We start from the raw sequence: 25,546 nt of genomic DNA on the forward strand, positions 1-25,546 counted from the left end.
AAGATTTGTTCACAGAGATGTAAACCTTAATTAACGACTGAGATACTGTATGTGTAAAATCTGTTTATATTTTTATATTCAGGTTAAGAAGGCACAATCCTTCTTTTTGTCTTTTAATCAAATTACCTATACTTCTGTTGAAAGAATTTTTATTTCTACATCTATCAAGGATGCATGTCTCATTCAGGTCGACTTATTTCAGACAGAAAAATTATACTTCCCTCTTTTAAAAATGAGAAGCAGTGCAGGGAAAGACGTTCTTGCAATTCAGTGCTTCAGCACGTACTGTAAAAGTTAAATTAGGTGGACACAATAAAAGTAACATCTGCACAGTCGTACACCAACAATACCCCAGCTCAACAGCAACAAATATAAAATGGTCACAGATATCGTGATTCAACCTCAAGACTCTTTTGCTACCAACCAAACTTTATCTGTAGCACCAACTTTTGAGAACTGTCAAGTACCAAATGCTGGATCTGGTATTGCACATTCCTTCTTACCTGCTGTTTCTAAGCTCCACCAGCTCATTTGTGTTTACATCCAAAGTATTCTCTCTCTCTCTGCATTTATTCAGCTGTCATTTGATGTCACAGGATTTTGTGACCCACCTCCGCCCCTTCACCACTTCAAACTGTGGACTCCTGACCATCTCTAATCAAACCCCTTGATCAGAAGTTTCCCTCTCATGAAGATGACCCCATCCCTGAGCCCCATTCCTCATCACCATAAATAGTGTCTAGGCTGTGGGGAAAGTTTCTTCAGATGCAATTTGCATAAATTTGCATACTCAAATAAAAGGTTAAAACAGAAGAACTGTAAGGCCAAACTGCATTTATGAGCCATCATTTGAAAGGTAACATCTTTTAGTTTCTGAAAATGTGCTTTTTTAGCATGGGACTAAAACCCAACCTAAACTACATCAGCTCAAACATAGTATTTTTTTTGTCCTCTCCTGAAACAAGTCATATTCGATAACAATAACTAGATACATTTTATACAATAACTATGAAAATCCTTTTCCTTCTACATCTTGTCAAAAACTCCTGTGTGAAGTTTCAGGCCTCTGGGCATAACTCTATGGGGCATGGTTAGTGCAAAAATTACCTGAATACTTGAATTGTGGAACATCTAACCAGGTATAACATGTCAATATTGACTAAAGTTTAAGTATTTACAACTCCAGAACGCCTTTGTAACGTAAAAACTAACTGTCAAAAACTAACTTCGAATTTAAGAGGTTGGAAACACTGTATCACTTTCCATGGGGATCCACTTTCCGCCAAGGTCTAAATGCCGAAGCCTGTTCCTCCTGTTCACAATAAATTCCATTCCATTTCACTTTCATTTCTCACAGTCCTTTGTTCCTCTTATTGGTCTCTCCCGATTTAAATAATTTAGTTGTCTGTAGGGCGGGGCGATAAAAGCATCTTGATAATATCACGAAAAAAAATTCCTACAATAATGATGACAGACTGGTGAGTAACTTAAGATAAATGTCTGTTCCGCATTTGGGTCAACCCTCTGTGCAATCACCCTGTTGGGCTTACTCACCTAACATGTTTAGGGTCAACAAGGACAAGGACAAAAACAGGCACACTGTTGGAAACGTGAAAATGAGCGACCATGAGGAAAGTCAAATGTCTGCACAAGACAAGAAAATTGAGACAAAGACAGGTCGCACAGCACTGATGGAACTGCCAAAGACAGGAAATACAAAAAACCATTTGAAAAGGTATCAGTATTCAGAAAACCAAAGTACCAAAATAACTAGCACCAACACATGTCAACATTGCAAGTTGCATTTGCATTTAATCCCCTGGGTTTTCCTGCAGTGCCATTGTGACAAGTTAAAAGAGTAATCACTAATGGTATGTTACAAGTTTAACATGGCAGTGAATTCATGTCTGTAATAATTGATATTCTGATTTTCTGTGATAGATGTGTAAATCATGAGAAACAATTCATATCATGAGTTTAAAAATTGTTAAATAACAGAAGAGATACATATTGTGTTGACAAGGGTTAAAATGCAAAAAAAGTCTTTATTTAATTTCTTGTTGTTAAAAGATAATAATAAATAGTATTATCCTTGATCTATAAAATGGTCTTAAATTGCTAGTCTGAGATTGATTGCTTTAGTCTCCCCACCCACATATCAAGGGAATGTGGAGTAAACGCTAAGAATGAGGAAACAGCACCCCATCCCTCTCGTGACGATTTCTCCCCGTTTCTCAGGTATGTTATCGTTATTGTGTACTGCTAAAGTGGTTGTCATAATTTTGTTATGAGTACAAATGTCGAGAGAATGCGCATGTAATGTTTTGATTGAATTACAGTGAAGTTTCGCGGAATAGAGTGGCTCAGCAATGAGTCCTAAAATCCGGAAATTAGTGGGCATTTAAGGACTTCCGGTTCCCAAGTCCCACAGTCTATAGGTTCTTTGAATGGGGTTTTGGGTAAATGGCTGAAATAAGGTCTGTGGTTAACACAGACTCAAGACAGTTTCATTTTTTTTAACCTGCGACATAAAGTACACAATTAAATATGCCAGTCGTGATATCTTTAAGCTTTTACATCTAAAAAAGACCAGTTGCTAACAAGTGGTTAAATGAGACTACAGAAGTTGTCTGGGATGTTAAATGTCATCACACTGAACTCGAAGAAGAATCAACTCACCTGTCCATCTTTACAGACCGTTGTGTTTAATACTTGCGTTTTTGCAAACTATTACTAACTTACACAGTTGTTTACATATTGTTTATTTACTACGTTTTGTGAGAGTTGCTGTGAGCTGTAGCTACATGTTGTTTACCAATAGAGAAAATGAAAAATTATGTCTGGAGAAATACCCTATGCTGTTGTAACGTAAATGAGGGTATGTTCTACTGAAACCAACGCTTTTGTGCAGATGTGTTTAAATTATGTTCATATTTGATTATCCATTTGAGTAAACACTCTCACTGGGAAAACATCGCTCCATCACTCTTTTGATTATTCCTAACTGTTTCTCCATCATTTTGAATTTGTCCAATTTGTTTCTTTATGACCAAATACCTGCAGAACTAATGGTATTGTCGTTGCATTTTGTGCAAATTAGCAAATGTTAACATGCTAACGTGTTAAACTAAGATAGTGAACCTGGTAAACATTAAACCTGCTATGGCTGGAAATGCTATGGAAATGGTTGGAAGGAGCTGTTTTAGGTACCTCCATTATTTAAGTTAAAAACTTCAATTGAATCATCTGTGCTTTTAGAGTAGTCATTGTAACACTTTTTCAATATAAAACATTAAATTATGCCTCCTTTCATGCAAACAGACAGGAATTTTACTCACATTATCAGTTAAATGTCACACTCTGGAGCAATGACTCGAATACATACAGTAAAACTAAATGAAGCTCTCTTCCTCTAAGATGAATAACCATTTATTGTATTTTAAAGTTAATCAGTGGGAAAAGTTCAGTGTCACATGGCTCATTAATGTACAACTGCAGTCTGTAATTGTTAATGTTTTCAGACACTCAGTTCCTCTTCCCTGCAGTCTGTCCTGCTGTTGTCTCCTCACCTCCTGTCTCACACTTACAGGTGAGGGCCACATGTAGCTTATACTCTGGTTTCATGTTTATCCAGTTTGTATCCAAGCTGTTTACTGTGCTTGTCCTGCTGTGGACACTTTTTTCTCCATGCTGAGTGCCAGCGTTTTATAGAATAAATTATAAATTATTATTATGAATTATAATTCCAGGGTGTTTCTCATGTCTAAACCTTATAGAATGAGGTTCAGAGGGTGACGGTTTGATTTCAGAAGTACATGGCACATAATGAAATCTGGAGTCTGTATGCTAATTACATTTTTCAATCCACCCTACTACCACCTGTAAACTACTGTTACATCAGTAATGGGAATGTTGATTGAAATGCAAATTCATATTGTTCGCTTTTAGCTCTATTTTGGCCGCCGCTTTGTTCACCAGCTAGTCTCTGTGTTTTTGGTGGTGGGCAGTGGATTTATCAGAACTCAGCTGCCTGAACCAAAACAGTAACGTTGTGGCCCCTAAAACCAGAAGAATGAGTTGCAAGATGTTAAAGTGCCCGAGTTTGTCTCTGTGAGCCCTTTCACATTTCTTATAGTCATTGGACTCATTGTTGATATGGAAAGATGGAGCAGTTTTAAATGTAATTGGCTTTTGTTTTCTAATGCCCACCTGTTTAGAGCTTATTTATGTTCCACTTGATGAAAACTGATGACTCTGTTGAGCTTTTGGTCATGAGCTGTTAAGCCTATTAGGTGAAGTATTCAAGCCTTGTTAAGCCTTCAAAATGATTACAGTTAACCATGAAATGCGGTAATTTCCTTGTGAGTAGGTAGCCTATTTTATTTTGGAGAATCTTTTCCAGAGGCAAAATGCTCTGGTCACACTGATCAGCTAAAGGGAGTAGCTTTGAGCTTAAAGTGCAGCTGCATTTCTGTCTGTCTCACACAAACACACACACACACACACACACACACACACAGTTAGACACAGTTACACACAGTTACACACGGAGCTGTGATGGTAATGCAGCGGTTCAGCTCAGCGCGGCCATCTCTTCATTAACACATTAATTGTTCTGCCACTATGAGAAAATCCGTCTTTCTACGTCCCTGGGAATGCTTTGCAGGGCATTCAGCTAAGAGCTTCTGCAGTTCAAATTGAAAACTGTGATAATAACCAAAATCATTAGCTCAGCGGGTGTTCTTGAAGAACTCTGCATGTTCATCCCCTCTCTTTCTCCTGCTCTCTCTGTCGTTCACTTTCTGTCTCACACGCTGAATTTTTCTTTATCTGTCTCTTCTCCACTGCTCTGCTTGTTTTGCAGTGTGTGTCCAGTATAATGCTGTTTGGCTTTTCAGTGTTTCCCACTGGTGAACTCCACTAATTACTGCGATCAATCAACTTCAAAACACACACTCAAATACACACGTGCACACGCTTGTACACAGTATCTGTTTGACCTCCTGCTCAGCCACACAGACAAAAAGATGCTGTCAAACGTTTTCAGTTTCACCTTGTTTCATTCACCGGTAGCAGAGCAGCGCACAGTCCCTCAGTGTTATCTCTGTACTGCTCATCAGATATCTGACACGCTTTTCTTTCATTCATCTATTGCATCTCCACCTTTCCATGCACACAAGGCTGTATAGAGCAGATAATCATCAGCACCATCATGATACAATGTCTATGCACAGTAAATACAAGTATCTTGCGATTTGTTGACCTCTCTAAACTCCATTTGTGTAGTCAGTGGCGATCCTAGACTCTGGGCACCCATTAAAGGCACCCATTTCCCCTTGGGGGCCCCAAGCATTTGCATGGTTTTCCTATATTGATGATGCGCCTCTCTATTGTGCCATTAACGGCAGTCTTAAAAAGAATCATTAGAACTAAATAAGAGCAAAACTGAACAGACCAGCTGATGGGATTTTTGTCTTGTACCCTGAAATGATTGCTTTCCAAGAGTTAACTGTCAGTATAATTGCACTGTGAAAACCAGATTCATATTTACCTTGTTATTGTTTGTCACCCTGTAAATTATAATTCAAAACATTTCACTTGTCATAGACTGCAGCGTGTCACTTCAACTTGTCAGGATTATTGGCCAGAGACACTTTTCAGCTGTGCTGGTAATTTAAGCCTAGCTGACCCCGCAGGCTTCCAGCCAGCTCCTGTCATACACACAGAGCTTGTTAAGATTTGTTCTGTTTTGTGGTATTAGACAAGGCGTTTACCGCGTTTATAAAAAATAGCTCCAACAGCAACTGCTCTTCTCGGAAGGGGATAGAGGTGATGGGTGGGGTTGAGGTCAGGGCACTGTGCAGGTCGGTCAAGTTGTTCACTGTTAACCTGGGAAACCATTATGAACTCAGCTTTATGCATGGAGGCATTGTCATTCTGTTTTTTGATATCCATGAGAACATATATTTGTGGTTTTAAGAACCAAAATCCATATCAGTGTAGTTTTACATCTCCCCTCTCAGGGTTCTCTCTAGTAACAACAGGTCTGTGAGCCAATCAGAAGAGGCTCTGAACCTCCCTTCTGATTGGCTGACTGTTTTCTGAGTGATTGAATAAAAATATACCAGATTTCAGGTAAACACTCAGAGAAACCAAATCCTGAAAGGCTGGATGGTGGATCCAGGTGGGTGGGGCTTGGGGCGTAGCTGACAGGGGTGACTGCTTTGTTGTGACATCACAATGTTACAGAATTCCTGATGGCTGGTTTTAAGGCTCAGTTTCTGAATACAGGCTGTGTGCATTTCTCTTCGGACTGAGCACTTTGATACTTTCACAGTATTACTATAGAACCTAGACCTGCTTTATTATCAAAAAAGGAATGGGAAATCTACTTTTATACACTATGGGACTTTTAAGTCTGATTAAGGAGGTTCCAGCTTCTCATGAGGATTTGCTTCTGTTCTCTGTTTTCTATCATTGTAAATTGAATTTCTTTGGGATTTGAATTGAATTTATTTGGACAAAACAAGCAATTTGAAGACATCACCTTGGACTGAGCATGTTTCTACTTTTAATGACAGTTTACTGACTAAATGATGGCTCCATTAATCTGAAAGAAAAAAACAGATTAATCAATAATGATGATAATTGGTAGTTGTAGCCTTGATCATTACACCATTTCATTCATAAACGGAAATGAACCATTAATGTCATGGACAAGCCATAGAGCTTGGGATGCTTGTTTAGAAGAGGAAGATTGAAAATAAAAGAACCATTAACTGATGTACCTTCTCCTCTGAAACCATGCATGAGCTATCAAATGCTCTTGCTTTTATCTCAGCCGCTCTGCTGACAGTTCTGCTGTGTCACTTTCAGCAGGCACAGTGCTGACTTCATCTGCGAATTCAGCCAGCTCGGCTTTAACCTCATTTGCTCCTCTGCGTGTTTTTTGTGCATTCTCCATCTCATTGATTCATTTCCAAAGACAATTTTCATTTTCCAAGTTTGTTTTCATTTTCAAAGTCCACTGGTCTGTTTTCAGCCACACTAATTACTTTGACATCAGTAATTTTATCACACTTGGTCACAATTTTAAATGAAAATAGCACTGGTTTCTTTTCTGAGAGCAGGTTGTCCTCAGTTTGCCCTGGTCAGCCTCTCAAACGCTTCAGTTAAAGCTGAGGGAATATTTGGCTCCAAGCGGCTGCAGATTTTAAGGAAAGCTCAGCTCTGAAACTCTGCCAAAACCACACAGTGCCATTTGTCAACACAGCGGCCTCAGAGTGCAGGGCTTCATTTGCAGCTGACATCGTCACCATTCTACACCTGCGAATGATCACTCGGTCAACTGAGTTCAACCCCACTTTGCTCCTTTTGGCTACAGATTGCAGCAGGAGGCCTGCAGGTGAAAACCTACGTTTGAAAAAGAGAAAAGAAAAAAATATTAAGGACAAATGTACTAAACTGACATGGTATGATAGTGCAATAATACATTTTTAGATTGTGGGATTTAAGAAAAACATCAACACAATAGTTTAACACAAAAACGTAAATCAAGGACAGTTGTTTGCTTTTTATTCCACATAAACATTAAAATTAGATTTTCTTTTAGCATCAGATGAATTTGAAGCCCATGGATAATTTGAAAAGTTGTTCTGGTGCCCGAGGATGTTCTCATTCACCATTATTATGATAAAGTTATTTTGGAATATAACATCATAGCACTCAGTGGTGCCACTCTGTGGTCAACTGGTAATTAGCCACCAACACAACCTCTGATCTAAAGTCAGATGCCTTGTAAATTATTATATCTAATTGAGAAAGTGTTTTTTTTCTTTTTACTTTAGATCTGTTTGACTGTTAAACAGAAGTGCCTTAAAATATTATTATGACAAATGTATCTGCCTTCTTAAAGAACACAAATAGTTGACCTTTGAAATTTGCTCCAAAGACAATGATCTGTTTTATTTGATGCGCTGCAGGTTGTGATCATGCATAGTTTTGTCATTTTTCTGTAGCTGATGAATGAATGAAGTCAAATAAATGTAATACATATTAGTCACTTTTTTTTTTTGCTTAACTTATTGTATTTCTCTCAATGGATGTGTATTTGATAGAAGTTCTGCTCATTCATAGCCTACGAAGTAAATTTTAAAACTGTTAACCAGTTGTCGTTTGTTGGAAAAAGCACAGGTGTAAATAATAAGAGTAATGATGGCTGAGTCAAATTTAGCTGCTTCAGTGTCAGGGTGCTGCATTGTACATGTTGGCTCACTGTAGCTGTTAATAGTGTCATTAACACCAGTTTCTACTGTGTCAAGTAAATAGTGAAAAAATACAACAAACAAACTTTAAATGTTGAGTTCTGTCTAAGACAAGCTAGTCGCTCAATTATATGTTGAAATAGTGCAAGCAATAAAAACAAATCATTTGAAACCGCAATTCTTTGCTTTCACAGGACATGCAGTAGGATACCTATGGGATATAGTCTAACATAGCCTACAGAGATGGAAAACGTAAAACAACCCGACCACTATATCGTCGAATTAAAGTCCTGTTTGCTCCAGGTTGTGCCATTGCCACGAGCGCATGTTGTTGGTCTTAAGCAACGCAGTGGATGCACGCGGCTGCGTCATTTCCTGACAGAGGACGGTCTGAGGCGAAGGAGCCGCTAGTCTTCGCTCAGTCGCTGTAGTAACGTCTGAGAAGCGGAGACACCGAGCAGCAGGTCACCTCCACACCGCTACCGGACGGATAATACAAAACACAGGCAGCGAGCAAATGTCGTTTGGGTCCTGTTACACTTCTGGATATTTATTTTTTTGTGAACTTGACGTCGTTTGGAACTAAAACCGTGAGCGGAGCGGGATATTGTGAACTCCTCGGGACGCTGAGCAGGAGCATAAAAATAACTTTTTTCTTTTTCTCTTTCTTCGTCGAGGAAATAGTTGGTTTTGCTTGTTGAATTGGCTGAGCATCACCGGACCAAGTAGCCTACAAGTAGTTTTCAGTCCTGGGGTTGTTTATTCCGCCCTGTAGCGGAACTGTTGACGGTGAGGCGGACACCAGAGAAGCAGCGGCTCGGCAGCCACCTGACCTCCTGGAAAATAAGACCGCAGCTAATGACACGGAGGCTGAGATCCTGACGTGGCTCATAAGCTCTCTGACGGAGTAGGACGACTTTTCCGCGAGGCTGTTGCATGTCCAGTTTTGACGCAACGTTTCACACATGAAGTTTGCAGAATCCAATTAGGCTACTCATAGGCTATCTTAATTATGGTAAGTGCTAATTAATTTGTGTCAACTGTGAAATTGAATTAGTTGGACTTAATTGCCCGTTGAAGTTACCGCTTTTTGAGCTCTATCCAGCAAATTGCGAGTAATAAGTGGAGTATCTGTCGGAGCCAGACAGCATGGATATAACCGGAGTGCACGTCCTCCAGCGGTAGTGATGCCAAGCGCCGGTCTGAACCCGCGCCGCCAGCCCGTAATGCCTGCTCTCTAACCCGCATCAGTGTGGCGCCTTGTCCCGGTCACACAGCTAGGATGAGCAGCACCGACCTGGAGCGCATGTCGCTCAGCTCCTCGGCCAACTCGGTGGCCTCCAGCGCGCGGACGCTGTCGGCCAACGTGAGAAAGCTGCACAACGCGCTCAACCTCCTACTCAACGACTTCGAGAGGGAGCAGTTCATCCACTGTCTCAACGTCTACCACTCCAAACGCAACGTGTACGACCTGGTGCAGACCCTTAACGTCATCCTCAACGCACCCAGCAAGCGGCAACTTCTGCCCATGCTGCGGCTGGTCATCCCCCGCTCTGACCAGCTTCTCTTCGAGCAGTACACCTCGGAGGGCCTCTACTTGAAATCGGATTTAGTTGCAAGCAATGGCAACGCTGAAACTCCACCGGGCGACTTCCCCAGCGCCAGCCCGACTCCCCCGGGGCATTTCTCGCCGAGCAACCCGCCTGAGTTTCAGGTGGCGTTGCGTGGCTCGCCGGACAGCTTCAGCACCAGCAGCGACGGGACAGCTCCCCTGGTGCCGCTGCTCGGGAGGAACTTTATCCACGAGCCGCCGGGAGAACTGCGGCAGGTGACCATGAAGCGGCACAAGAGCAACGAGGGCCTGGGCTTCAGCATCCGCGGCGGGTCGGAGCACGGGGTCGGCATCTACGTGTCCCTGGTGGAACCGGGGAGCCTGGCAGAGAAAGAGGGACTCCGGATCGGTGACCAGATCATGAAAGTCAACGACAAAGTCTTCGACAAAGTCACTCATGCTGAAGCAGTGAAGGTAAGTTTGCCTTTTTTCTCTCTACACCAAACCTGCACTTGTACAGCTATTACAGCCTGCACATTCATCCCTTTAACAGAGGCTGTAAATCTAGCAGCCGGCAGCAATTCAGTGAACTGGCACGAATGTCAGAGTCATGGGGACTATTTGCACTGGCCTTGTACTCATAACCCACATCTCGTGTGTATAATAAGATCCCGACTCATATTAATTATGTGTTTGGCCTCGGTGTCTAAGACTGACCTCATGGAGCTAACAAGACTCGATTGGTTCAGGGATAATAATTTTATTGGCTGGAATCAGCTATGGCTATTTCTTATATGAGTGGGCAACGTGTTGCAGCAGCGCTGTTGTGCAAACTGTGCACTGACTCTACTACTTCTAGGAAAACATGCAGGTAACTAAACACCTTGAGAGCAGCTGGTAACCATAGAGCAGTATGTGTTTGTGTGAAAGTGTGGAAAGAGAGGGGGAGGTTGGCCCTACTACCCCGGCGCTATAAAGTAAGAATAAAGACTGGGACTAATATAGCTCTTTGAACTATTGTCAATGCCGCCGAGTGTAAAGAAAGCCTATTAGCAAATGAGGTGATAAAAGAGTATGTCTGATTTGTGTACAGTGAAAATTGATTTAAGAGGAAGCCTTTGAAGGTCCTTGGTTTTACGAGTCCTGTGAGCTGTGCATTGTGCTGGAAATTCATCAGTTTCTTCTCTTTCCGGGACAGTTTTTACCGTGTACTCATTCACACCTATTTATCCACACTCATGTCACAGAGATTCATAGTCAGTTGTAAAGGATCTGGTGAAGAAACCATACTCTCCCTTATTTATTGCTTTTACTTAATTTCATTTTTTTTTTTTTTAATTCATACCTGTTCATTTATAACTGTATATTACATGGTTTATTCTCTCTTATGGTGTATGTCCATATACCATATTGTATTTACTGTTGTGGTAAGCTTTTGAACAGATTTTAATCTTAGTGAGACTTGTACTATAAGGTTCAGGTTTCTATCTACCCAGGCAACCATGGCTTACACTATGAGAGAAGACTTATTGATCAGTTAAAAGATAGGGCACAAAACTGCTTAGACAATGAGAAATAATCACCAAATTGCTAGTCTAGTTGTTGTCTGTAGTTGAAAGGTCAGCAGCTTGTTCCCTCTGACAACCATGGATTTTAGCTTGAATTAAGTTCTGTCTAACCTTCTCTGATCTTGAAAAAGTCATCCATGCTTTTATCTCTTCCCGTGTGGACTTTTGTAATTCACTTTATGCAGGGTTCAGCTATAAGGCAATCCCCTGACCCTCAGTAAATCCAAACTACTCCCCATACAGGCTTTTACCTAATGCCAAGAAATGAAAACATGCTATACCTGATTTTTTTTCAGCTAAAATTTCAGGCGTTACAAGGTCAAGATCCTGATATTTTGTCATCCCCTATCCTCTGGATAACTGTGCCTCTCCTTTGCCCTGAGTTGGCCCGATGAATGCATTTTCATGGTTTTATTGTAATATGCTGTTTTATTTTGTGGTGTAAAACAATTTGGAGCTTAGTCCGTCCCATTAATACGTCTATGAGGGAAACTCAAAACCCCAATGTGTTCATACATAGCTTTTTTGTGGACTTTTGTGATGAAGCGAAGCTTTAGTGTTGTGTGTCCCTCACTTGTAAATTGCTTTGGATAAAAGCATCTGCCAAATGAGTAAATGTAATGTAATGGAAATGAAAGCGGTCATTATCCTAGTTTTGTCTTCATAGTTTCTGTAAATCCGCTCCTCAGACTAAATTCTTTCAGGAGACTGCAGCAGAACGTCCCTGCACCTCATATTGAACATGATCTCAAACTGCGTTGGATAGAATACTAATGATGGAATTAACCATCCATATTTTTCCAATCAATTTTCTTCACATTTAAAGTCATCCCTGATCTCTGGAGCAGAGGCTATTGATTCCTGTTACTGTAAGGGAATGATTAGAGAGTTTGCTTAAGTTCCTTACATTTTGTATGTAACCAGCTGAGACTAAGAAGAAGTGAATCCAAAAGATGGTTGAAAGATATTCTCCTCATGTGTGATGCCTCTCTCTGTAATACAGTATTCCTTTATTATCTTTATTCCTACTGTTACTGTCAGCAAATGCTGTTGTCATGATTGATCTGCAGCTGTTTTAGTCCATTAAGCCGTCCATAATGACTATGGTATGTCTATATCTATGACTACGAGTTACACTGCTATGACTGCCACTTGGCCTAGTGCTGTTATTAGCACCTAGCCAACAGAAGAGAAGCCTTGTTTATATAAAATAACTCCCTGGTGGTCCCTAATGCTTCAGTTATTTTTATGCCTTCTAGGTTTAGACTAAATTTTATTAAAGGTTTTTAGAACCGTAATCATTTTAACCTTTTAAACTCTGCCAGACCTTCTAAATAGTTTGTCATTACAAACTTCTGTTGTGCAGCCAAACCTGTCTGGTCTTATACAGACCTACACAAGTGTTTTTTATATTCTGTTTCAGATATCAGATGACATACGTATATGATATTTCTGCCTGATGCCATAGCAGCTTAGGTTTGAATATTTCAGTCAATCTGAGCATCGTGTGCCTTCAGTGATGTGTTCGAACATGCAGAGTATGTGATGTAAATGAAAGCATCATTATCTATAGTGTAAAAGCAGTTTAAAGCTTTTCAATTTCCATCATGTTATACAACCCCTTTTTCACTCTTTGGAGTTGTGGACAGATTATTGAGCTGTTGATTGATTATAAAAGCACTTACTCATTAGAACAGCCTAAATACTGGATTTAAGCAATAACTGACCACATACAACAAACCACAACACTTTGAATAAACACAGATAAATGTCATTTCATTTCAACAATAATTTTATTCACAGAGGCGCACTGTCGGGAGGGGCAAAACGGGGAAGGGGAAAAGGGTCCCCCGATGTCCCCTCATATTGGGACCAGTCTGCCACTAGTCATCACATTTATGTGTGTTTTCAGTGGGTGTCTTTGCCTGGGGCCGTCCAGAGTTGAGGATTGCCACTGTTTATTCATTATAGTAACTATCATCATCATCTTAACACATTATAACATTTTTATTGTTTTTTTTTATAGCCACATTATAGGCTACCATCCAAGTCTGAAAACATCCCACTGAATTTAAGCTTCTGATACATTTGACAGATGAAATGTCATCTCTGAATTAGCTGCTGTCTGTTCAACTCTGGATGAATCCAGTTGTGACAGCGATCACATCTGATCCAGTGTCCTCACCTGCTCCCAGAGTATCCAACTTCAGAGCTCCACCTGTCAGTATTTTTATATTAACATCCAATCAAATGACTCTGTGTAATGTAAGGGCTTGTGGTGACAAACCAAAAGAGAGTTATCACCCAACTCACACAAACCTTTTTCGCCTTTTTTAGCTCAGTTTTGGTTTATGGCATGCTATATGATTCGATCTCGGCATTGATCCAGGCAGCTGTTTTTATTGAAAAAGGTCTGATATCCCCACTGTAATAGCAGACAAATAAAAGTTGGCGACTAAATACGGAAGAAAGTGGAAAATCTATCGGATAAAGAGCCAGATATTTTTCTTATGAGCTGAAACACAGTTAAAAAGAGTGAATAGTGGACCTTTATTCACTAGGTGGACTTTAACAAAACTGCAAATGAATGATAATGTTGATCCATCTCTGCTTGATTTGTAAACAAGCATTTTTTTTTAGCAAAGAAGCCAAAAAACGGGATGAACGCAGTTTTAAAAGTCTGCACTGTATACCCCAACCCCAAGTGTTGAGTGATTTTTGATTCTGTCAGCAGCTACAATACTGCTCATTGCTCAGCCAGAATGTTATATGAAAGTCACTTGTTTACCTCACACACAAATAAGAAATCACTAATCCCACACAAACAAGAAGCTTGGCTTTAAATAAGTCTTTGAAACACATTTTGTTTCCAGCACATTACTCATTCACACTGTTTTTTCCCCGCTGTATACCTCTGCTTAGGCTTAATCCGCTCCACTTTAGCAAACCTGTGTTGCCTGATGAATTCAGGGATGGCCTCTGAAAGCAGTAGGTTGTTATTTGGCCCAGGGGATGAGTCAAGGGCTTACAGCTGTATTTCTTTGTGTGTCTGACTCTCCTCCTCCTAAGAGCCTGCCTTGGCCCTGGTCCCCGGAGTCACTGCCAAGGTTAGCTACCCAGTCAGCATTTAGACCTTTTCTTTATCATCATCTCCGTGATGTGCTGGACAGTCAGGAGATGTGACAGGATAGGGATTGGGACATAAATTGTGTTGTCTTGGAGCCAGAGCCACAACATCAACAAGACAAGCAGTCTTGTCTCACCATCAGCCACAGGCTGCCTGTCTCTCAGACTTTTTAATCTGATTGGTTTCAACTCTGAGGGGGTGTGAGAGGGAGAAACAAAGGCAGAATGGTGGAGTAGAGCCACAAAGACCAACGCCAAAGGGAGACAGAGGAGAAGACACAAGACAAGATGGCTGAGCATGACCTTGTTGGTCATGTTTCCCTGTCTTCATTTTTGCCTAATTAGTTTTGAATGCTGTCTACAGTAATTCAAAGAAACACTGTAGTTTGGTGTCAGTTGGTGACAGTTGCTGCAATGACCGGCCTGCTACGGAACCATTGGGTGAGGAGATTTAAAAAAAGAAAGAGACCGGCTCGTCTAAATTCTCTGGGTCGACACCTGGGCTGCTGCCAGGCACATTGACATGCAAAGACTTGGCCACAAGTCAGAGGAATGGGAGCTGAGAGGCCTAGAGTAGCTCTGCACACTGCTAATGGTCGGTGTGTTGATTAGATGGCGGAAGGCAGATAGAAATCTCGTTAAACTTAAGGACGGTATTAATTGATTCATAGCTTGGAGCTGATTCCGCTGTGACAGAGGTTCGTCTTGCTTGATGTTATCAACATGCAGACCTGCACCAGAGTGCTTGCTGTGGAGAGTCTGCAATTGCTTAGCCCACTTTACATATTATTATGCACTGGGCAAAATTGACACCTCTCCAGTGCACATTATTTGGACTTTAAGGACACCATTAAATAGCATGTTTACTTCCCTAATGTGATGTGATTCCTCTTGAAACAGGTTGTTGGGGTGGGACAAATATCAGTAATGGAGTGTGTTTTATTTTTTGACGGGAGAGCCACACAGGAGGCGTTACTTGTGGTAACTGCCGTCTTCGCTGTCAGAATCAGTTTGCCCAGTAATCCATCCCAAGTTCAACCTAAAGTTTTGCGACCCTGTAACGTCATTCTATTTGTGCTTAACAAAAAAGTTCCAGGAAACGTTACAGTTAGTCTAACCCACAAGATTTGATTACTGCTTGTTTAACATGTTTAGCTACCACAGACAAAATTATTTCCTGATAGTGGAAACAAGCTGAAAGTGTCTTCTGACGGCTTTACTGCAGAGATGGACGAGGGACTGAATCATCTGTCAAGCCGCCAAGAGTTACTGCTCTCATAGAAAGTCAGGATGAGGAAAAGAGCTGAACAATGCGAACAGTCAGAGAAAATCATTCTGACCACTATAAGAGCCTGACAGTATGGGACTGATAAACAGGCAGCACAGGATTTACTTTCTGCCTTAATGGAAGTGTTTCATGTTTCACTTCAAGGATGAGGACTCTCTCTCTTTTGCATCTCAAGGAAACTTTCCCAACAGCTCGAGTCTGAAAATGTTTCTTATTTTCAAAATGTCCTTTTCCAAAAACAAGTGCTGGAAAAAAACTTTGGGTGGACAGGGTGTTGGGGTCTTCTGACTTTTCTTTAGCATAAGTCTCTACATTTTTAAGTATATGATGGCAAATTGGTTTTGACTTGTCAGCTCCAATGCAGCAGCAGTTACCACTCATGCGTCACTTGAGCATCTGAGGGTCTTGGGGTGCAAAGACACTCTGAACCTATGTTGCCGTAGCTGATTAAGCACTGCAGTGAACAGCCTGGAATAAATGAGGTACAGTGTCTTTAGGCCTGGCCTCAGGGCTTGTATTTACACAAGTTTGTTGGTATGTGTCTAATGATACTGAGCAGCAGATTTGTCTACAAACTCTCCAAATAAGTTTGGAGTGCATATTTCTGTAAACATGGGGCTAATTGTTGCCTAAAGGCACCCTGAAGGTTAGACAACTCCACAGCACAACATTTGTGCTGTGGAGTTGTCTAACCTGTGCTGAAATCACAGCAAAGGTGAATCATTTCTCTTCTCTTCTTATTCCCAGTCCTCAGCAGCTACTGCTAACATGCCCTTGAGCAAGACATTTAGTCCTTAACTGATCAAGTGGCAAAAATTTGCAGATTTGCTGTCAAGAGGTAAGTTTCACTGCTGTAATGTGTGTTGCTGAATATGAGGGAGGACATTGCTAAAAAAACATGCATGCTCAACAAAGCTTCCTGGATAAACAAAATACTTACTAAATAGACTAAAAAAGCCTATAACTTGTTTTTTTGGCCTCTTTCTGCCATGGCTCCATTTATTACAGTCTCTGAAAGCCCATTGGTTTACATAACTACTTCTCCAGGGTCTCAAATGGCATTTTATATCATAGAAGACTTGTTTTGGTGTGCACTCATACAAATTATTCATGTGTATACAAATCATGGTGTGCTTTAGGGCTGTCGTTAATGCCTCAAAGCTTTGACCGTTGCGATGGTAATTGATGTTCAAATCAGTATTTGAATGCTGCTTGCTTTAATTATTATTAAACTGTATATATGCATTACCACAAAATTACCAAATAGCCAAAGACATTTAATCTTAGTGATAGTTTGGTGCATCACAGCTCTCATCTAACGTTACCAGCACTGACACATGACCATGTGACCGGCTTAAGTTACAACTTGCAAAGTTGAGGAAGATGACCCCCAAGACGTTGAGCTCCACATATGCAAAAGGAAACTTGCATATAACACGAGATTTGGCAAATCACCTACAATTAATATCTTAGCCGTTTTGCATGCTAGAATTTTCTTTTTTCAATTTTGATATTCACAGGTAATTCTCACTGAAGCCTTGAAGCCCCAAGAATTGGATTTGGGACAGGCCTACAGTGCTCATTGTGCTCTGATTTTTATGAAAGGTATAGCTTGTATTTGGTGGAAGCATGCATTGATATTATAAAACATCACCTCTGTCTTGTAGTGAATACTTTTCATTGAAGTTTTCTGTAAAAGCTGCAGAAACAGTGTGTATTCATGATGAAATAAAAGGACCTTTGGTTGGTTCTCAGATGTTTCATGTTGAAATGATTTATGAGATTATGTAACCCTTTTTTTAAATCGCAGCACTTGTTGCTTTAGCTACACAGGGTTTAATTATTATATTTGCTTTTTTAAAAAACAGGCAATGTTAACGAGATTTGAGCAAAAATCCCACAACAGCAAATGATGAAGGCTCAATAATTTCTCTCTGAAAGAGTCATTTAAAAAAGAAAAATGACTCCACCAACAAACAGCAGCCAATAATGCAATTTACTGTTTTTTGTATGAAGTGGAATTTGGCAGTATAATTTAAGAACTTTTGCATTTCAGTCATCTGTCATAATTAATTGAATTGAGCTTCGTTCACTTTCATAATCACAGTTTAGCTGTATCTCAAGACAGCAATTTTAATTTACTTCATCTGGTAATTAGTTTCCATGTTATTTCATTTAATTGAATGGTTTTCTATTTTTCCTAATTGAGTGTTTCTCGGAATACAACATGCATAGAGCAGGACCACTATCTAAACTGGCATAAAGGCTGAATTTGCATGACATTATGACTGTATAGTTAACTGTATGGTTACTGGACAAATGCCAATATATAACATTTGAGTCTTTTAGCCAGTGTTTGGACAACTCCAGCACAAGGCTGATGCCCCAGTGTTCTTAATGTGGCTCGTGACTACTTCATTATGTTTTACACTAGTGAGATGATTTTTACATTATCGAGAAGTTTTAGTTTGTTGTTGTTTGGGAGCAGTGAGCAGTGGTGGTGCCATAATACAATCAAGCTCTATATCTTTAATAAAATGTACTCTACTGTAAAACAGGGCTGTTGAAATGCTGATTTTTCTATATGGCCAACAGCTGTCTATAATGGAGGAGAGTGGATTGAAGTGTTGGATCAGCCAACCAGAAACTCTTGATTAAACAAAGTGTGGACTCACGGTTACTTCAAAAACTACCCTTGTGGTGCCCTTAAGCAAGACACTTAGCACCTGACTGCTCCGCTGGCCGGCAGTTATTTGGCCACTGGCTTGTGCTGGCCGGCTTCCAGTTGTGACAGTGTGTGGCTGTATGCATATGAAACAAGTCATGGCTGACGTTTGGAGGATCAGCACTTCTTCTTATTCTTCTTAAATTCTCGGCAGCTTGAACTCTGCCTCAAGGACAGAGGGAAATTTCCGTCGACCATACAGATCCAGCCCTGTAGTGAGAGACATTTCCCTTTTCCATCAGCTACCAGTTCTTGTGTTGACCAGAAGTTTGAAAAGAAGAAGAAATCCCTAAATTTGGCATAAAATAATGTGTCGGACCATCTTAGAACTGCCACATTCACACAGATTGTAGAAGCTTCCTTGCAATGAAACATTTACTCAACCCACAGTTATAAATGTTGGCAAAGTGCAGTGTTTGTTTCTCCTTTACCCACAGTGTGCACTTGTTTTAAATGATCAAAACCTGGAGCGAAACCTGACCACATCAGTACCTCTACATTTATTAAAACATTTTTTTCTCTCACAGAAAACAGCAGAAAAATGTTTTGTTCAGTTCAGGTGAGCAACTACTCAAAGTGGAGGAGTGCAAGTCTCTCAAGCTTTTAATCAGGAGGGAGGGTAGAAGAGTGTTGGTTAGATACTTTGGCTGCAGTCTAAGGAGTTGGCAAAAAGAAAATGGAGGGAAAGGAAGCAGAAACATAATGGATGGATGGAACAATGAATAATGAAGTTTTGTCTATAGTGCATAACAGTGGAACACAGCTCACTGGATGAACTGATTCATCATTTACATGTGATTTTTGCTTACGCCCGGCCATATTATGATGAACATACTGCAAGTATTGGAGAAATATCATATCACAATATTGATTTAAATCATATTCTTCAGGCAGGCCTTCTACCAAACACTACGCCTCAAGGTTGAGTGCAGTTCCTCAGTTCTATTCCTCTCTGTAATTAACAAGTGAAATATTTATAAATTGCTTTAATTAAGTGGGCGGGTGCCAAGTCTCACCGGCTTTGTGTTGTGCCATGCTGCACTGATGAATATTGAAATGTTTACTGTCGTTGGAGGCTTAATGGTGAAGGGATGGGAGATGATGGGACCACACTGAGAGGCGTTCTTTTTGTAATTTATATGTTGTCTGTGTCAGGGCAGGAGATGATGTCATTTGCAGCATTTTAAAGCTGTAATCTTTCTCACTTGTTGATGTTTTAATCTGCCATTCTCCATCTCCTCCTCCTTTATCTTTGTAAAATAATTTTTGTTTTTCATATAAAGCTACACTTTCACCATCACTTGTCCATACAGAAGATGATAGATTTTACCATTTTACTTTCAGTTGCTTTTGCTGGGCCATACACCCTCACACATGTGCACATTAACGGACACATGCAGTTTTATCCCTGCGAGCTGTTCCTGGCACTAAATCAGGAATATCTCTCCTCCTTCGCCTCCTTTGGCGTCAAATATCTCATAATTTTATCCATCTTAAGGCAGCATTTTTATTCTCCTCTGGTTGGCCCACCTGGGGTCCCTCAGACTGATTCGCTGCCAAAGTGACTCCATTGTAACGGTCTAATTGCTTTACAATGGAGCTGCCGAATGCTTCAGTTCACAGCGAAGGTGTCCCCAATCCATCACCTGGTCTCCGCAGCACTAAATCACCGGAAGCAGCCATTAATATCCGGTCAATGAGCTGAATCCCTCTATTTCTGGTCACTACTGTCTGCAGGCAGGAAATGACTTATTCCATTAGTTCCTGGGGTTCTCTCATTTTAACAGACATGAGATTTTATTATTTAAGGCCTGTGGTGAGACCACAGTCACGCTTTGTGCAAATAAAGCTGTTTGAATGTGTACTAAACCGAAAAGCCTGAGGATATACATATCCAATTGTCTGTATATTAGTGCTCCTAGCTAAAACTAATGGAGTCGAATACAACAACTGTGTAGTAAAACCTACCCTCATGAAGGTTATAGTGTACAGCTTTTGTTGTAGAGAGGTGTTGATTCAACTTTATGGCCATTTTGAGATTGTAGTTTGCAGTGTTATTATTGCAGTTAATCTGCTCTCACTGATCAAGGACTGTGTTCGTTTTTAGCTAGGTGTACCGAATAAACATTAGATACAGCTGTAATATCAACATGTACACTGTATAAAGCAATCTAACTACACCATATAGAGCTGCCACAAAAACTGGATGGCGTCAACTCTTATCTGTCACACTGAGCTTCACAACAACATTTTGACTGCAGGGCTGTTGCATTATGCATCACATTGTGCAGGTGCTTGTAGAGGTCTTAATTTATGTTGGCACCTGAAGTCGGGGGAAAAGTCAAGAAAGATTTGTTGTTCAAGCCTCAGTTTTCATATATATTTCCATTGTTTTTTATATTGTTATACAGTATTTCTCCTATTCTGTAAATCAGGATGTCCTGGTAATTTTTTTTCAGCCCATTCCAAGACCTTTGAGTATCAGCTAGTGCTAGATCCCAAAAATGTCCTGATTGACTCACGATCTTTGAGATCAGTTCAAGATCCCTATTTGTAATATCTGTTGAAAGTCAATTAAATAAACCTGTTCCGTAAACTATTGAATTTGCAATAAAGAATGGAAAGTGTAAGATGTGTAAGAATGAAGGCAATGGAAACATGACATTGTTAAAATGAAAGCTGATGTGTGTGATGTGTTCTTTTTTGTCAGTGGGTGATGCTTGTGATGCCCTCCAGACTTTTTTTTTATGCTCGGTGGGAATTTTGATCAGAGGTAGCGCCGCTAGCGTTCAGCTGTCCTGACCTCTGAAGGGATTTATGGTTGAGTTGAGATGGTTGGGTTTTTTTCTCTGAGGCTGTGTTCAGCCATTGTGGGAGTCATGAGACTGCAGGAGGTCTGCTTTGAATATCAGTGAGGATTTGGAAGGTTCATTGTCACTTTGGTTTTGTCTGTTGCTCATTGATAAGTATAATTATGAGCTGGGCACAGGGAGAGGTGTGTATGTAGCTACCACACACACGCATACACATACACATACAGCACAAGCCCGTGTGGGTTCTCTCCAGGTACTCCGGCTACCTCCCACAATCTAAAGACATGCACATTAGGTTGATTGGCGACTCTTAATTGCCCATAGGTGTGAGTGTGAGTGACTGTTTGTTTCTATGTGTCAGCCCTGTGATGGACTGGCGACCTGTCCAGGGTGGACCACGGCCCAATGTCAGCTGGGATGCGCGAAATTGGGCTGAGTTGCTCTTTCTCCCTTACATATATATTTCATAAAAGTTTGATCATTTTTCTGACAGTGGGTCCAGGGTTTTTCTGTTAGACAAGGTGACATGACTCTGCCATACAATGCTGAGGATAACCCTGCATGACTACATCCCTTATCACTATTCAAAACAGTTTTAATTGGTATTTAAAATGAGTCCAATATGATCATGTAATCATTTACAGCGAGGTTTAGTGTCGGCACAATTAATTAAATTATCAAAAAATTGTGATATTTCTTTGAAACATGGCAGGGACGAGATAACCCTTATCTGCTTCCTCTTTTACATTTCTAATACATGATTATTTTATCTTAAGAAGCTTAGTGATTGTAGGAGCTGTTGGAGACTTTTGTTTCCCTGTGATTGAAGCTCTGTCGTTTTCTCTGTGATTTGTAAGTTGTACTGCACCGTAGTGAGACGCACACACTCAGAATTACACACATCTCCTTCACCGCCTGATGCAAGCAGCCATTCAGTGATTGCTTTACTGGAGGAGGAGGAGGAAGAGGAATTTAACAGTCTTACATAAGCACGAGAGGACGATTTAAATAATCTCTTCCTGAGCAAACAACTTCATGGGAGGTTGTGAATTCCTCTGATGTGTGAGTTATCAGAGCAGAAGGGAAGTAAAAACACTGGGAGCCCTCAGAGGAGAGTGACAGGCCTGTGTAAATCACATGGGTGTAGTGAAGATCTTTATAATTGCCTAGTTTTAATCACTAACATATTGGGCAAGCGACCACCAGCAGAACGCTAAATCCTCTTTTGTGTGTCTGTCAGATTACATTATTTACTTCACAACACACACAGAGCGAGGGCCAACGGTGATCCGTTAGCCGGCCCAGATGTCTCTTTTATGCTTGGGACATCCACCAGAGAGGAGCCCTGCAGTTATTTGATACTGTGGAGCTGCCTTACCTATCTCCTGCCTACACACACACACACACACACACACACACACACACACACACACACACACACACACACACACACACACACACACACACACACACACACACACACACACACACACACACACACACACACACACACACACACACACGCCTCCTTCCTCTGTACCATCTGCTGTCTGCCATTCTTTCAACACCTTATAAGGGACGCATAAACCTGAGAAAAATTATAAAAAAAGAGGGATGGAAAATGTTGGAGGAGGTGTGACGGAGCTCTGTTGCACATTTTAAGTAATGCATGTAATTATTTGATAAGGTGTTGATTCCAAGTAAAAGTGACACACATAAAGATCATTCAACATGTACTCTTCTGCTGAAGGTGCGTGATCAGCAGCCGAGCCTGACGAGGGTTCCTGAGTTTGAATAATTTAACAAGTGAGAGCGTTGTCACCTTGTTGTGCATGCAGGAATGATGTCTGTTTTATTGGTGTGGTTTTCAGTCTCAAGAGTCAGTGTTGTGTAGCATTCAATATAGCTGTTCAAAATTCATACAAAGACCTTTGCCCTGCATGGATCTGATAGACTTGCAAAGTAATATGGAATTTTTCGGGAGTCCGTGCAGAAGTTAAACTCTGCTTATATTTTTTATACAATGACAGGTGACTAACAATGGGAGAACTTCAAGGTTTGGATGGACATGAATTTGTCCTGTTTGAATCATCAGTACCAAAGCTGAACTACTGTGTTAGAAAGTGTTTGGTTCTTTGCTGAGTCAAAGCCTGTGTACACACAGGAACGTGTTGAGAGAAGTTAACTATGACTAATCCAAATGTGCATTTCAGAAAGAATCGCTGCGTCACTTGGAGCTGAAGCTCAAGGTCCTAATAAAGCAATCTTTAGACTAAATCCATTCACTTTCAATTTCTGGGTGAATTTTGGATGAACTCAGTGACTGTTGGTGCAATATTTTTTTTGAGTTTTGACAAGGACTTAAAGCTCTGATTACCATATCTGACTGACTGCTTCTTTATAGCAATAAAGCAGCTGAGGCTCATGAGTTACATAGTGATTTCTCAGATATGGAGTAGAAATATTTAGAATTTATCTTATATTGAACCCTGTTTTTTGGTTAAAGAGAAAACTTCAGGGGGAAATACTTCTGGCACCAGTGTTTCCTTCCACCTCACACTTCTATTACTCAAGTATGTCAGTATGTCATTTGACACCAGCTCAAATCATGTTTCTTTTTTAAAAATTATGTTATCAAACCTTAAAACCTTTGGCTTCCCTCAGAGGACAGAAATCCATTAAAACTGAAGTTGTGGAAAACGATCAAGGAAAAGACAGGAAGGGGGCAAAGCCTTTTGTACGCAGACTACTTTCTTTCACCATTTCCACTTACTCTCTGCAGCATTTTAACAAATTGCTGCTGCTCTCCCTCTCTGGCTGCTGCTCTCCTTGCTCACCCCCCTCACCCTTTGTCAGTCACTGCTGGTGATCTGAGCGTGTAAACCTGCATGAGGACCAACAGATTACAAACAGTGGAGATCCATCAGTTGATGACTCTTAAAGATGTTTTTGCTCTCATGGCTGGAACTGAGTTGGGTCTACCTGTTCCAGAGGCAGCCAGAACAAAATGTGTGTGTAACTGTGCAACTGTGCCTTTGTGGTCAAATCAATGTTTGTGACATGGACCATCTTTAATGTCTCTGGTGTGTTAGTGTTACAGTTATTCAGGTAACTTTGATGTGAACAGCAACAAATTTTCTCTGCCCGTGTTGGATTTCCATGTAGCCTTAATGCTGTAAATCCTTTCAAAAGATCTGAAACACAGTGAAAAACAGAAGGTAGCGCAGGACTTTAATCACACATTAAAAGGAGTTTTTAAAAGGTGAATTTTGATCATTTCATGAACACAAACATTTTGGTGCAGTCAGGAATGTTGTTATCAGCCCAGTATTCCCCTTTAAAGGTCCCATATTGTATAAAGTGAGATTTGATGTCTTCTTTGATTATAAAGCAGGTCTAGTTTCTAGATTAATACTGGGAAAGAATCAAAGCGCTCAGTCCACAGAGAAATGCGCACAACCTTTAAAATTAGTCATCAGGACTTCTGTAACTTTGTGATGTCACAACTAAGGAGTCAAGAAAGAAAGGGAAGTAGATCTCCCTCTTGTGTCTGAATGAGCAGGTACCACATGGTGTTGAGCTGCAGTAAAACTACATGCTACAGGTAGTTAGTAAGAAACATCTAGATAAGCTTAAGATAGTGACACGAAAGTGTTGAAAGGCCAGGAATTGTGTTCGCTGCCAGCAAGGGAATAAAGTTGTTCTGAACACTACTTAAACGCCTCATCATTCCTCAGCAGAGCAGTCTGGGCCAAAAGCTAGTTACTGGCTAAGTTACGAGCCAGGCTAAACAACCTGAGAGCTCCTAACTAAGGTTTGGAGCCTGATGGTGTGAAAGAGGTAGCAATGTGTTTGAGTAGAGATTTCCAGAGGGAGAGGGTGGCGATGGACACAAAGAACATAATGCATGAACACGATACAGTAAAAACCTATTCTTCAAAATGAAGGTAATTCCAACACTGTTGGATGGTGAGCTATCTCTCCTGCTCATGTGATGCTCTGGAGCAAATTTGACTAAGTTTGACATTGACAGTCCCAGAGCTCACACACCCCCTTGGTCTGAGATACACAACATATGAAAAACAGATATTAAAGAAATATACAAAATTCACCAACAGCTACATGCTAATACATGAGGATGTTGGGGAGATGAAGGGAGTTAAATGTCTGAGAGCAGGCAGCAGAGTAGCAGCGAGGAATCAGAGCTTAG

The 25,546-nt window shown here is 40.6% G+C and overlaps 1 protein-coding gene across 2 annotated transcripts in view; it reads left to right on the plus strand.

Moving 5' to 3' along the window:
• Positions 1–2,180: 2,180 nt before the first annotated feature.
• whrna (whirlin a) overlaps positions 2,181–25,546 on the plus strand; it is a 151,877-nt gene continuing 128,511 nt past the window's right edge. For both annotated transcript variants that reach the window (XM_056403847.1, XM_056403848.1), the window contains exons 1-2: positions 2,181–2,238; positions 8,459–10,290. In XM_056403847.1, coding sequence (XP_056259822.1) covers positions 9,547–10,290 — 744 coding nt within the window. In that variant the 5' untranslated portion in view covers positions 2,181–2,238; positions 8,459–9,546. The remainder of the gene's footprint in view (positions 2,239–8,458; positions 10,291–25,546) is intronic.

The sequence above is a fragment of the Seriola aureovittata genome, chromosome 18, assembly GCF_021018895.1.
Source record: "Seriola aureovittata isolate HTS-2021-v1 ecotype China chromosome 18, ASM2101889v1, whole genome shotgun sequence".
NCBI lineage: Eukaryota > Metazoa > Chordata > Actinopteri > Carangiformes > Carangidae > Seriola > Seriola aureovittata.